General features: G+C 43.3%; 1 protein-coding gene across 1 annotated transcript; it reads right to left on the bottom strand.

Moving 5' to 3' along the window:
* Positions 1-1,230: 1,230 nt before the first annotated feature.
* On the bottom strand, positions 1,231-4,891 carry LOC143613401 (protein EARLY FLOWERING 5-like). The gene is made up of 7 exons (XM_077087111.1): positions 4,662-4,891; positions 3,565-3,658; positions 2,979-3,064; positions 2,821-2,870; positions 2,645-2,711; positions 1,729-2,571; positions 1,231-1,640 (listed from the first exon to the last, which is right to left on the bottom strand). Exons 1-7 carry the CDS (start codon positions 4,740-4,742, stop codon positions 1,413-1,415), a joined length of 1,449 nt encoding a protein of 482 aa, XP_076943226.1. The 5' UTR covers positions 4,743-4,891; the 3' UTR covers positions 1,231-1,412.
* Between the last annotated feature and the right edge of the window lie 9,732 nt (positions 4,892-14,623).

Below are 14,623 nucleotides of genomic sequence, written 5' to 3'. Positions count from 1 at the left end.
TCTTATTAGTCATGATTAATTTTTTGTTACTTTTTTAATAACGACGAACATTTTATTTATTTAAACACTAACTATTACAAACATTATTAAAACATAAACGATACTAAACATAACAACTTAAACTTAAAAACAACGTTCGTCGTTTTAATCCGGCATTCTACAACGATTAAGCGTTGTCACCGGCGGTAGATGCTTGGGTTGTAGAGCCGGACAACTCTCCCACTTCCGCTTTTTTAGCATCCAAACTTCTTTTCTCTCGACAATACTTATTCGTATATTTTCGTAATGTCGAGTTGGACCCTGCTTTAAGAAACTTCGAGCAATATTTGCAACGAGCCATCTCTTGTGAGTCGGTCATGAGACACAAATCGTGATGAACCCAAACATCGGGGCATCTAGTTGTTTCGATCACCATAACAACGTCGTCATTAGTTGACATTTGTTGTCAGTTTAACCTTAATTGTGATTGAGAGCGTGTTATATAGTTTGGGAAGTGGTTTAACTAACAACATACAAGACATTGCTATTTATAGTATGTTTTCAAGCTTGATATAGTAAAAAAAACCGGTTCCAACGGTCAAAAACGGCTATATAGCCGTTGGAACCGGTTTGTAACGGCTAGTTTATTTGAATTTCAAAAAAAACCGGCGGAACCGGTTTTTACGTAATAACCGGTCCCGGTTCCTAATAGTTGGCATTTCGAAGCATCGGTTCGGGTCGGGAACCGAACCGGTTCCTGACTGGAACCGGTGCCATTCTCTACCCGGTGAGAAAAAACCAGGTTCCGGGTTTTCTAACACTACCTGATTTGTGCACGTCTAACTTGAGATATACACAAGATCATTAGAGCATTCACTTCTCATCCCCAATCCCTATCTCCGTCTTTAAAAATTAAGAAAATCACTTCCATAGTTCCATCCCATTCCTCGTCCCTATACTCAACCCCACAGTTTGAGGGAAAGCATGTCCCTCAAAGTTAAGGTTCACTATTCAATATTCATCCTCCAAACTCACCATATTCAATTAATTGTGACACATACATATTATTTAAGTTAAATGAAAAGAAATACAATAAATAATAAAAGAATAACTTAGGTATGGAGATGGGAAATAAGAATGAAAATTCATAAAAAAAAAAGTTCATATACATAACCACGAATTGAGTTGTTCAATTAAATCAGAAAAGTTGTTTGGACCAGCATCAGAAAAGACAGAAAACTAATTAAAAAAAATAAAATCCTTTTACAGTAAGTTTTTCTAGCTTAAAGTTTAGCCATGGTGTCTTGACATTTGATATAATTCCATTACAAATCAAGGAACCAGTTAAAAGCCTTAGATGACAAAGAGACAACAAAAAACATATCTCATCTCTAAAATCACCCCCACATAACCAAATATGTTGTGTCCGTCTATCAGTTGTCAAGTGCACCAAGAGCTTTCATGTCCTCCAAAAATGCCATGTAAGAATCATCTACACTCGGAGGCTTGGCAACCGATGAGGATGGTGGTTTCACAGTTGACGGTTTTAAAACAGTTGGAGTTGGTGCAGGCTGGGAAACAACAGTTACTGATGAAACAGATGGCTTTGGTTTTGCCTTTGGTGTGGTTGACTCTCTCCTCACCCGAACCGATGCTGGCACCTGTAATATATTTTAAATCAACTATAATAAAAACAAAAGATAAATAATAATAATAATAACTAATAAGTAGGAGATTGATTTAACTTACCATGGCGGTTAGTTGTGGTGTATGTTGAGCCAAAGGCCTCTTAACAACAGTGGATGCAGCAGATTTGACATATGAAGGTTTTTGAGGTACAGTTGGTCTATAAAACTCTTCCATTAGATGAGGTGGTGGTGGCCCGGGAGGAAGCGGCGGTCTCATCATTGGAGGGGGTCCGAACGGTGGCCTTGGCATCATTGGCGGCATCATTCCCATAGGAGGGGGTTGTTGGCCAGAAATTCCTAGCGGTGGTGGCCCTGGAGGAGGCGGCGGGAAATGAGCAATCCCTAGCGGTAGCACCTCTGTCGGCATAACCTGGACCATTCCCGGTCCTGGAACTGGCGGTGGTTGCCTCGGAGGAGGTGGCGGTGGAACCATTTTAGAAAAGTCCTTGGGTTCCGAACCACCTTCATTTCCGGTCAAATTTGGCGGCAGACCTGGCGGTGGAGGCGGTGGAGGAAGCTTAGTAGATGCCGGGTCATCTGACTGACTTTTCTCCCTGTCAGCTCCTGCCGTTCCAGGTGGCAGTGGAGGTTGTGGCATAGGAGGAGGTGGCGGTAACATATCCAGATCTGATGTGGCAGGCTTAGCTGGCATTGGAGGCGGTGGGGGTAAAGGAGGAGCATCTTCTATAGACTCTGATTCGCCGCCAGTTTGTGGCAGTGGTGGTGGTGGAGGTGGTGGCGGAACTGATGAGCCAACATCATCTGAGTCATCAAGCGCTCCAGCACCGCTTGATGAACCTTCCACTAATGGGATTATTGGCCCTAATGATGACTTGTACATAGGTGGCTTTCCGGGTGGTGGAGCACCAGTTGGATTCCATTGAGGATGATAATAAACAGAATCCTGCAAATTAAATTATTTAACTCGTGATGACATTAGCATATGATTTACTAACCAGAATCAAGGTAAAATTTACCTCAGGTTGTGGATGCTTAGCTCTTTCTTCTTCCTCTGCAGTCCGTCTTCGAGGAGGGCCGAGGTGACTGCAAGAACAAATTATAGACTTCAATTTAAAATTTAAAATATGTATAAGTTAAATAACTTTATATATAACTTTTATAATAGAAATGAGATCATGTATGACAAATTAACCTGAACATAACAGGAGCTTCGCCTTTTTCCTTCATTTTCTCTTCATATTCCTGTTGACAAATATAAAACAGACCATGTAGAACTTATAATTCGCTAAATTATGTAATGTAAAATAGTTACTGTAATGTTTTCAAATAATTATAATTTTGAACTTTTACCTTTCGTTTCTTGAGAACGAGATTCAATGTGTCCTCAAGTTGTCTCTTTTTATGTTTTCTGGCTTTGTCCAAAGCACCATCTGCCTCTGCACCAATCAATAGCAAGCAACTATGAGTCTTCAACTAGTGACCAAAGAATATATAATACCAAAAAAGTAACAGAAACATGTAAAAGAAATAATCAAGTTTGTTTCAACCGTATGACTCTGGCATTGTTGTTTTAATTGCAAAATAAAGATAATTGTATATATCACTAAGTCAAAGACCACAATATTAAATGGGAGAAGAAGAATATGAAAAAGATCAACAAACGCCTCAGTAACTATATATTTATAGTAAGAAACTACTGTCATGTCAAGATCCTGGTCAGAACGATTCAACCTGTTACTAAGTTCAACTACTTACATTACCCCATGAAACACTTCAAATCCAACTTTTAGCCAACCATTTTTTTATTAAGACCCTGATGTTATTATCCAATGTTAAACCAGTAACTAGCTAATATCGTTTTAGACAATGTGCATCAATTAATATATAAGCAACATTCAAATCTTTAACCAAAAACATCAGTTGAATTTGAACTTACTCATTGCTTCCAACTTGTCAATTTGCTCCTTGAGCGTTTCCGGATCCTTCTTCAGTATCCCCACCTCTCTTACCTTCTTCCTTTCCTTCTTGTTCTGGTATCAATAAGCACAACCGAAATCCACATTAACAAAAAGAAATCACAACAATGTAACAAGCATAAACCAAATTCCACAAAATCCTAAATATAAAATAATAATAATAATAAATTGCTGCTTCTAATCCTAACTTTTGTGGACTACAAATTTTCAACATTTTTATCACCAAAAAACAAATATAACTAAAGCAATCAATAAGCACTTATGTTAACCCTAGTTACCTCTATCCCTATGCAGTCAATCTCGGCAGTGGCAAAGCTTGGACTGAGGCACCGGGGGGGGGGGGGGGGGGGGCTCAAAATATATACAAAATTTCACAAACGAGGGGGGGCCGGACTCAAATTTTACGCCAAAAAAGGCTAAACTTACACTACGTATAAAAATTTTCGACCGAAAACGGGTGAATTTACACTACTGCGCAAAAAAACAGGGGGGGGGGGACCCCTGGCCCCAATGAAGATTCGCCCCTGAATCTCGGTGATATCTCGTTTATCGGTCCTCATGTGAAATATCGGTCAGAATATCGGTACCGATAATATCAACAATATTGACCGATATTCCCGATATCAGTGTTTTAAGTCTTAATTTTCAACTTTTAGTGTTTAGCGTTGGTGTTTTGAGTCCTAATCAGTTCCTACTTGCTACAATTGTTTTGCAAGTTGCAAAAGGATAATTTGTTAATAGTAGAAGAGTATACTGAATTGTTAGCGTTAAAGTGATATATATATATATATATATATAAATTACGCATGATATTAAAGTTACCGATATCCCACTGATATCTCAAATATCCGATATTTTTCCGCATTAACTGCTTAGCTCTATCCTATAGTGCACATCAATAAAGGAATAAAACTGATACATAAAGTAAAAAAAAAAAATCTTAACTTATGAATTAGGGCACAATAATATTATGACGCTGTAAATTAAATTAGGGCAATAAGAGGCAAGCACGAATCAATTACAATTAAAACATAAACAAATCAAAATACAGACTTACTCGTTTCAATTCTTTCTTACGAAGCTCCTTACGATAGGCATCGGTAGGGTTCATAACTTTGCCTCCTTTTGTCGTCTTCATTTTGATTATACAATTACAATCAAATTATAATTATATATCCGATTGAATGAGGCAAAGTAGAATAATCAAATAATATATTCGATTGTTTTCCGTCAATTATATAAATCAAAACCCTTGATCTGAACCCCTCTTTCGATCTTCACCTTCGTGTTTTGTTTTCTGTTTGTTTCTGGGTTTCGTTATCTTATTATTATTATTATTATTATTATATAGGGTGTGTATGGGATTCTTAATCAAGGCCAAAAGGAGTTTACAGCGAAAAGGAATTATAAACATTTGACTTTTTGAAAAAGAGTTTGTATAAAAGTGTTTGGATTAGCTTATGTTAATAAGTTGTTTTTTAAGGACTGTTTGATTTAGCTTATTCATGTAAAATAACCAAAAAGGACATTATTTTAAAAATTAATAAGATGTTTTTTTAAAAAGTGTTTGGGATTGCTCTATTATATATTTTTTTTCATCTCTAACATATTGAACAAAAAATACTAAAGATATAACATAGAACTCGTTTTCAAAAGTTTAATTTCTTGATTAGACCATAATAATATAACGTTCAGAATCTTAAAAAAACACCAAAATGCACAATAATAACTATAATAATGTCATGCTACATCACGCGTACGATTTCATTACTTCTTGCGCAATAACATCTCTTATCGCTGCCATAAGCATAGCATCATCACCCGTACGATTTGTAGCCGGAAAATCTTCATCGTCTTCATTACTAGCACCATCTTTTATGGGATTGTAAGATTCTTGTTTGGCCTTCCTAATAAAGTTATGAATCGCCATCGACGCTAACACAATACTCACTTGGTGATTGTATGTGTAATTAACGTGCATATCTCTCAATAATGCCCACCTAGCTCTCCACACTCCAAAAGTTCGTTCAATTATATTTCGCAAGGATGAGTGCATATAGTTAAATGTCTCTTTTGCTCCGCGAGGAGCACGCATAGCACTAGTTTGTCCACGTCGAAAATCCGGTATATGATAACGAATGTTCGCACCTTTGTATGGAGTAAGATACCCTTTAGTATTTGGGTATCCGACATCAACAACGTAATATTTATCTACAAATAAAACAATTGTTAGTCGTTTCAAACAAATATTAAGCACATACAAATTGCATTACTAAAATTATACTAACCACCCGTTGGATGTGGAAACTTAAGGGCAGGTCTCTGTAAGGCTTCATTGAAGATTCTCGTGTCATGTGCAGTCCCCTCCCATCCGGCCCATTCAAATGTAAAGCACATGTTAAAATCACAAACAGCCATTATATTTGTGTGGCATACCCCTTTCGACCAATGTACTTTGGTTGTTCGTTCAATCGAACCGATGCCCTCACGTGTGTCCCGACAATCGCGCCAATGCAATCCTATAAATACAACAAGATATCATGATTAAATCATTTGTAAAAAGAACTAGAACATTAAAAACATCGAACATTAGATAATACCTTGAAAATTGGATAATACCGATGATTATTTAATATATATGCGGGTACATCATCATTATAGTTTGCGTCAGGCTTGATGATTTCAGCACTCATCCTAAGCACGGCTTCCAAAACTTTACAGAAATGTCGATGAATGTTTTTCCCGGAATGATTAAAAGATTCTTGGACAAACCTATTAGTACACCCATGAGCTAAAGTCATCAAGAAAATTCCGACCGACTCCTCAGTAGACACATTACGGGTTTGTTTCAATCTGTATCTAGTGACAAGATCTACACATAGTTGTCTAAAAACGGTTTTTCTTTTGAATAAAAACATGCACTGCACGCAAATACCCATTAGAACCTTCTTCAAAGCCGGGAAAAGTGATGACAATGCTCATGCAATCTTCCATTGTTGGAAAGGAAGTATTTGGTAGAAAAGTTTGTATGCTTTTTGTTGATATGGACGGAAATCACTAGTGACGAACCGATATCTCGAATCTTGCTTGGATTAATTGAAACTAATTCAATAAACTAAACTATGATCCTATTACAACAATCTCTAAACTAAACCATTTTGCATGTTAACAACCTCTACATGAAAACAAACAGGTTATATATATTATCTATATTAATAATTATCAATGGAAATAACAAGCATGTTAATAATAAATAAAAACAAACCATTTTGCATCTTCATTAATATAACAAGCAGGTTAATAATATATAAAAACAAAAGAACTTACCTTTATTTTCTCATCCCACCACTCAGGCGATGCATCGATTGAGCTTCTCGTCCCACCGATTCCAGTTTCAAGCCTCATCGATTGTGTATATGGTTTATATATAGTGGGGGGTTAGGTGGTTGTTAATAGAGAATTAAAAGAGAGTGAAGAAACACTAAGTGACCCGGTACAGATTATAGATAATCTGGGGGTTAAGTAATGTTTCCCACGGATGAGGTCTAACTGAGAAGGCTGTTCTTCAGGAGACCTGCAAAACAAACACCGTAAGCTCGTCACTGAGAAGGGGGGAGTTCCTCCTTGTGACCACCCTCCGGCGTGAGAATCAGACTAGGTTGCTCTGAATATAAGTGTATATTAAGAGATTGCTAGATAACTGGATAGCAGATGATCTTACCATTCCAAGATATTGGAGTATTTATAGCCGAATGTAGGTTTCCAAGAAGGTACAGCCGGCTGAATAGTATTCCTGTTCAATCAGTGGACTATGCACAGGCCATACTGGTTGGTGGGTAGGTTACGGCCAACAGTAACAAAGTCGGCTGCACTATTCCACCAACTGTAGATTATGCACGTCCCACTTACTGTGGATTGTACGCAGGCCATGCTGGTTGGTGAATAGGTTACGGCCAACAGTAACACTATTCCACCAACTGTAGGCCGCGCATGCTCCTCAGTAAGGGTTGGTGAGTAGGCAGCGGCTAATAGTGACAAACAGTACTAGAGGGTGCTCCTCCTCGCCCTGTTGTCGATGAGCTGTCACCCTGTGATTGGCTCATGGGCTGTTCTGGTCAGATCGTCTGTCCTGTCCATACCTTGGTAGGCATGGTACAAAAGATCTTTCAGAATCAGACTGGCTCATTTAGGCGGGATTGTTCCCGCCTTGCTCATTCCTTCATGTGACTACTGAAGTAGCTAGTGTCTTGTGCGTGTAGCCCTGCTGTCTGCGGGTAGCCTTCCCTGATGGCTTGTATCCGCAACTGCGGGAACAGGCGGGGTACTTCACCATTGGGAGGCTTTCCCTGCGTGTTCAGCTTGTGTACTGCGCGTAAGATCCTATGAGCATGGTGGGTCCTGCGGGAGCAGATGGCCTTTGCGCAGACGTCCCTGTTCAAGGTGAGTCTTGCGGGACCAACTGGTCTCTGCTGGGACCTACCTCTTCAAGTCCCCTCAGTCCAATGTTCTTCTCCTGAATGTTTAATAAAGTGAGGTGAACTTTTGGACTTTAAGCAAGGGGTTTTGAAAAGGGTTTCTAGTTTTAAGGTTCTCCGTGGGGATTCTTCCCGCGGGTTTCCTAATGTCACTTGCAAAAATTCCCGATTTTTTTGCTTGATCTTTGGGTATGATGCGGGTAGGTATGTAACCTTCTCGCAAGTCAGGAGCGTTGAGTCTCACTTGTGTGGATTCTCCTTGAGGTTTTAGTGGTTTTGAACATAGTGATCAATTATGTTTAAACCACCAATTCCATCCTGGAGCCTCAAACAATGTATTTCTCGACGTTCCCGCTATGCGGGGATGTTATTTCCGTTTCCACAAGCATTGCCCAGAAGATCCTTCCTGGTTTCAATTCCCTGCCGGGCGCTAGGTATGTGAAGGGTTTTGCCTTAACACTGTACCCGCGCTCGTCTTACGGTTACTTTACTTTCAAGGTACTCCTGGCGTCAATTCCCTGCGGGTGCTAGGTACGTGAAGGGTTTTGCCTTAACACTGTATCCGCACCCGTCTTATAGTTACTTTGTTGCCGGGGTATTCTTGGCTTCAATTCCCTGCGGGTGCTAGGTATGTGGAAGGTTTTGCCTTAACACTGTACCCGCATCCGTCTTATGGTTACTTGGTTGCCAAGGTAAGGGGTATTTTCCCGCTTACCTTTGAATCTTTTTGAATTTTGAAATTCAAAAGGTTGGTGAGGATAAGAACAGTCCAAACATCTGAAACGTCGTGTGACGGTTTCTTCTGACTGTGTCAGGACGTGCAGGAAGTTATGGTGACGTGACAGAACATGGTCATTCCAGTTGCTTTTTCAGGCGCGTGGGCATGATTTTTCGGGCGCGTGGCCGCGAAATTACTGGCACACGTCCTTTCAACAGCCGTTGCCAGCTTGCTTTTTGCCACGTGTCATAGTTTCATTGCACCTTTGATTTCTCTCTCCTCCGCATTAAATTCACCGCATTAATTGCGATTACTATATAAAGGGGGAGAGGGTTATTTGCAATTCACACTTTTCACTCTTCTTCTTCTTCTTAGTGATTTCCGGCAAATACTCCCCTTTTTCAGGCAAGCATTTTCCCGAAATCACTCTTCTTTCTGCAATAATGTCCTCTCGTGATGCTGAAGCTATAGCTGACGACAAGGGTACTGCTGGTGAGTGCCAGTGTGCTCTGCCCGGCGATCAGTACCGGTATGTTGTCAGGAAGTTCATGCTCGATCATCTCGAGCCTGAGTTTCCTGAATCCCACCAGACCGTGTACGATGCCCCCAGTGGCAAGATCGGGGTTTATGCTGCATTTTTTGTCTATGGGAATCTTAGATTCCCATTGACAAAATTTGTTTACCGTGTCCTTGAGAGGCACGGTGTCCATTTGACCGAGCTGCACCCCATGGCGATCGCCAAGATTCGCCATTTTGAGTGGGTGTGCCGGATTTTGGGCATCGAGCCCCATGTGGACCGCCTGATGACCTTCTATACCTGGAGGTGCATCCAAGGGTGGTACACCCTGACGACCCGTATTAAGGGTCTGAAGATTTGCGACACCGAGCGCAGTCTTCGTGCGTGGAAGCAGGAATTCTTCTACATTTCTGCCCGCGCCATCCCCCTTGCCATGAAGTTTAAAAATGGCCAAGCGATACCGAGCCTTCACGCCCCCAACTACCAGGAGGCGGAATGGTTTTCGAAGATATCCCGGATCCAATCTCCGGTTTACCGGTTTGCGGAGTCCGGGATGGTCATGTTAGGGATGAGCCGGGTGTGGAAAGATGCATCTCTGGTTCCCATCCTCCTCGAATACGGTTTGAACTCTATTCCCTATGGTATGTCTTGTTTTTCTTTTTTGATACAAGTTTGTCTTCTAACTGTTTCTTTTCTTTCAGAGGGAAATGATTTGGAGTCGCTTCTGTTTCCGCTGGAAGCCGACGGTCCCGCGCGGATGGGTACTCGTGCTTTGGACGAGGGCGAGTTGCCCATCCTGGAGCAAACAGCGGATCGGTTTGTGGAGGTCTATCCGCTGGGCCACGAGATCCTGAGCCAACGGCGGCCAGGTAAGGCGATATTCCTTCCTCAACCCCTTAATGCTGTACCCGCTGTTGGAATTCTTGACCTGTCTTCTTCTGAGGAATCCTCAGATGCTCCTCCATTGGTGCGGAAGAAGAAAGCTGCTGCCGGCGGGAAAGGGAAGGAGAAGGCCTCCACGGCTGGTCCGGTGGTTCTATCTGACTCGGAGTCAGATAGTGAAGAGGTGGCGGGGAAGCCCGGTGGTGAGAAGACCACTGTTCCGGAGGCTACGACCGTTACCTCCGGAGAACCAACGAAGACGACGGTGACCGGTACCAAGAGGCCGGCTCCATCGTGTTCCTCCCCGCCCGTCCGTACGTTCAGGGTCAAGAAAACCCGTAAGTACAATCATAATATCTTTGCAGATTTATTACTTCTTAAATTTAACACTCTTTGTGCAGGCGTGTATGTTGACGCATTCCGGGGTGAAGCGCAGGGGAGTACCTCCCCGCCAATGACGGTAGGCTCGGTCAGCCTTCCTGAGGCGTCGACCCAGGCGCCTGCGTCTGCATCCGCTGGTCCAGTTGCTCGTTCCTTTGAGCCAACTGTTCCGGCCGAGATGACGTCGCCGCCGGCCGTGAGTGCGATTTTTACAGCATCCTTCACGGAGCCGGCGGTTACTGCTGCTGCTGAGGAGGCGGCGACCGCGGCGGCGACAACAACGGCGACCACGGCGGCTGCCACCATGCCCGCGCCACCGGCACCTACGGCCGGACCATCAGGTACGCGCAGGGCTTCCCACCGATCTTTGCCCTCTTCCCGTCTGCCTGACCTGTTGGATGGATTTCCTTTAGGTTCAGGTGATGGGTTTGGCGGCTATCGGCCTGTCATTGACCCTACAGGTGCGTAGGGTTCTTTTCTTTTTCCCTTATGTTTTTTATCTTTTCCTTACTGCCTTTGTTTCTTTTGCAGTGTCGGATTCCAATGAAGTGTATGTTCCGCGATGGAACATACGCCGAGGAACAACCCTTCGTACCCCTGTGGAGTGCGTGGACTGGGCTCGCCACGCTGCTCCTCATGGTGCGTTGGGGGAAGCCATGGCTAGCTACCAGGAGGGTAGGCTAACCAATGAGCTTCGGGTTCTCCAAGCCCGGATGCAGCCGCGCGTCGAGCTGCTTTGTCGTGAAAACGACAAGTTGAAAGCAGCTCGCGCCAAGGACGTATCTGAGGCGCGTGCTCTTCGGGAGGAGAACCAACAGCTGGCGGCAGCTGCCGCCGACAAGGAGAAGGCCTTCAAGGCCCTCGAGGTTGAAGTTCAGGCGCGACTCGAGGCCCGCTCCAAGGCTGCCCAAGCTGTGAATGAACAGCTTCGGCTGGCCAGGGAGACTGCGCGAAACGCAACCGAGAGGGCTGCCAAGGCTGAAGCCGTTGCTGAGCCTTTGCGTGTGGAGAATGAGGAGCTCAAGGCCAAATTAGAGGCTCTCCAACGCGCTCATGATGCCTTGGCAATGGAAGATGCCAAGAAACTCCAGGAAATCCTGGACCAGAGGGGGGTGCTTGACCACACCGAGCGGAAGCTTAAGGGCGTCGAAGAGGCTGCCGCAAAGGAAGTTTTACTTGCCAACCTTAACAAGAGCGAAGCCGAACGCGCCCATAACGAAGCTCAAGCTGCCCTCCAATGGCTTCTTCGAGAAGCGTTGCCTCAGGTATGTTTATCTTTATCTTCTCGCTTTTCTTTTGTAAGAAAAGGTTTTAATACTTGTATTTTTTCTTTGTAGGTTGTGCGTCGGGTCTTTTCAGAGACCTCTTACGATGATGCTATGACCGCAGCCCTCAACGCTTCTCATGAGGATGGGGAAAAGGCCGGCTTCCTGCTTGGTCTAGGGTTTGTTGAGAAAGGCGTCCCGCCTTCCAACTTCCCTTTGTTCGATGTGGATACCGAAGCCATTTATGACCAAGCATTGAACCAATACGCCGCCTTCCCGCATCCAGTGGTGGAAAAGGTGGACGAAGTAGCTGCTGCTGATGATGGGTTAGCTGTCCTCAAAGCGTTCCTCGAACCACCCCGTTCTTCTGACGGAGCGGGTCCAAGTGGAAGCGGCCCTGAAGCTTGATCCTGAAGACCCCTTTCCATTGCTAAGATAGACTTGTATAGATTTACTCTTTCAGGCGGGTAGTAACCCGGCCATTCTTGTAATATATCATTGAAATATAAATCTTTTTGCGGATAAGATTGTTATTTCCTTTGGATTCCTTGCTTTATAAGCTCATGACTTAGTTTAAGTTAGCAATTTTCCAAGTTTTTTAGAATAAGTTGACCTGTTGAACGTGGTTGATGATGGGTTAAAGTTTCGCTTCCTCCTTCGTGATTGTGCGGGTAGAACCGTCACTTGCACTTGGTAGGATGGCTAAATTTTAACCGTCATCTGACCTGCGTGTAGGTTTTCCTCATTTTTCCTCGAAATTTCTAAGTATTTAGGATAAGTTAACCTTTGAACGCGGTTGATAGTGGGTTAAAGTTTTGCTTCCTCTTTCGTGATTGTGCGGGTTGAACCGTCACTTGCACTTGGTAGGATGGCTAAACTTTACCCATACCTGACCTGCGTGTAGGTTTTCCTCATTTTTCCTCGAAATTTCTAAGTATTTAGGATAAGTTAACCTTTGAACGCGGTTGATAGTGGGTTAAAGTTTTGCTTCCTCTTTCGTGATTGTGCGGGTTGAACCGTCACTTGCACTTGGTAGGATGGCTAAACTTTACCCATACCTGACCTGCGTGTAGGTTTTCCTTATCCTTATTTCTAAGTATATATATTTTTTTTTTTTTAGGATAACCTTTGAACGTGGTAGATGATAGTTTGAAGTTTTGCTTCCTTATTTGTGATTGTGCGGATAAGACCGTCACTTGCACTTACAAAGATGGCTAAACTTTACTTACATCATACCTGCGTGTAGGTTTCCCTTATTTTTAACGTTGTGTTTATGCGGGTTTTGCCGCCTTCCACACGCAATGACTTACTTCTCCTCATTTATGCGGTAAATACCGGCACCAGTGGGGAGTTCATAAGGATAAAGGTAAACACATTATGAAAGGAGAATCATTTCCATTAGAAGTGGCTCTTGGCCTTTTCTTTACAAGTTTTGGAATTGATCTACATATAACATTTGCGTAATTGAGCTCCATTCCATGTTCTTGGGATGGGAGTGCCATCGAGCCTTTCGAGCCGGTATGCGCCCTTTCCCAGAACCTGTTTGATAACGTATGGCCCTTCCCAGATCGGGGCCAACTTTCCTGGGCGTTCTTGGTTCGAAGCCTCGTTGTTACGCAGTATGTAGTCTCCTTCCTTGAAGTTGCAGAGTTTTACCCGCGTGTTGTAGTACTTTTGCATTTGTCGTTTGTAGTTCTCTTCACGCACTGCGGCTAAGTCTCTGCGTTCCTCGGTTAGCATAAGATCCAACCGTCTTTCCGCATCATTGTCTTCTGGCTGACTCAAGACCCTTGGTGAGGGTAGACCAATTTCGACCGGGACCATGGCTTCAGTGCCATAAGTGAGGCTGAACGGGGTTTCTCCCGTACTGGCCTTCTTCAACGTTCTGTTTGCCCAAAGGACGTGCGGAAGCTCGTCCACCCAGCCGGATCTGTGTTTCAAGAGTCTTTTCTTTATTCCTTCGACGATGCTTTTATTTGCTCTTTCCACCTCACCATTTCCTTGCGGGTGTGCCACTGAGGTAAAGGTGTGGGTGATTTGAAGTTCTTTTAGCCATTGTTGTAGCTTTTTGTCAGCAAAGTTGGTGCCGTTATCGCTCACCAAATTCTGTGGAAGTCCAAAACGACAAATTATAAATTCCCAAATAAATTTTTTGATATGCTTTGCGGTTGTTTGGGCTAAAGGTTTTGCTTCTATCCACTTGGTGAAGTAGTCGATGGCTACCACTAGGAACTGAACATTTCCTGCTGCTGTAGGAAATGGGCCTGTCACATCGATGGCCCACTTCTGAAATGGCCACGAAGAAGTGACTGGAACCAGTTCGTTTTTCGGGCGATGCGTGTTAGGTGCGTAAAGCTGGCAAGACCTGCATTTTCTGATGTATGCCAGTGCATCCGTATGCATCCCTGGCCAAAAGTATCCCGCGTTGTTTAGCTTGGCTACAACAGCGCGGGGACCTGCGTGTACCCCACAGATGCCTTCGTGTACTTCCCTTAGGAGGTAGTTGGCATCTTGGTTGTCCACGCATCTCAAGAGTGGGCCAAGAAAGTTACGTCTGTAAAGGATGTCATTGACGAGTTGATAATTCAGTGCTTTACAGCGTAGTTTTCTTGCCTGTGTTTTTGACTCTGGTAGTATTCCTGCTGCAAGGTAATTTATTATTGGTGTCATCCACGTTTCTGTACTGGTTTGGATGACACAAATTTCCTTGTGCGGGACTGATGGCGCTTCGAGGAGTTCAATGCGGATGTCCTTTCCCAGGTGGGTGAAGGCTAGTGATGC

This window comes from Bidens hawaiensis, unplaced genomic scaffold (genome assembly GCF_021521415.1).
Source record: "Bidens hawaiensis isolate Kalapana, Puna unplaced genomic scaffold, B.hawaiensis_p1.1 tig00037310_1, whole genome shotgun sequence".
NCBI lineage: Eukaryota > Viridiplantae > Streptophyta > Magnoliopsida > Asterales > Asteraceae > Bidens > Bidens hawaiensis.
Note: the sequence above shows the minus strand (reverse complement) of the source record. Positions and strands in the feature narration are given on the sequence as shown.

Excerpts from the sequence above, each read along its gene's own strand:
- LOC143613401 (XM_077087111.1), bottom strand. The coding sequence starts at position 4,742 with ATGAAGACGACAAAAGGAGGCAAAGTTATGAACCCTACCGATGCCTAT. Across the intron at positions 2,871-2,978 it reads TCGTTCTCAAGAAACGAAAG|GAATATGAAGAGAAAATGAA; the intron begins GTAAAAGTTCAA and ends ATTTGTCAACAG. Across the intron at positions 2,712-2,820 it reads GAAGCTCCTGTTATGTTCAG|TCACCTCGGCCCTCCTCGAA; the intron begins GTTAATTTGTCA and ends TTGTTCTTGCAG.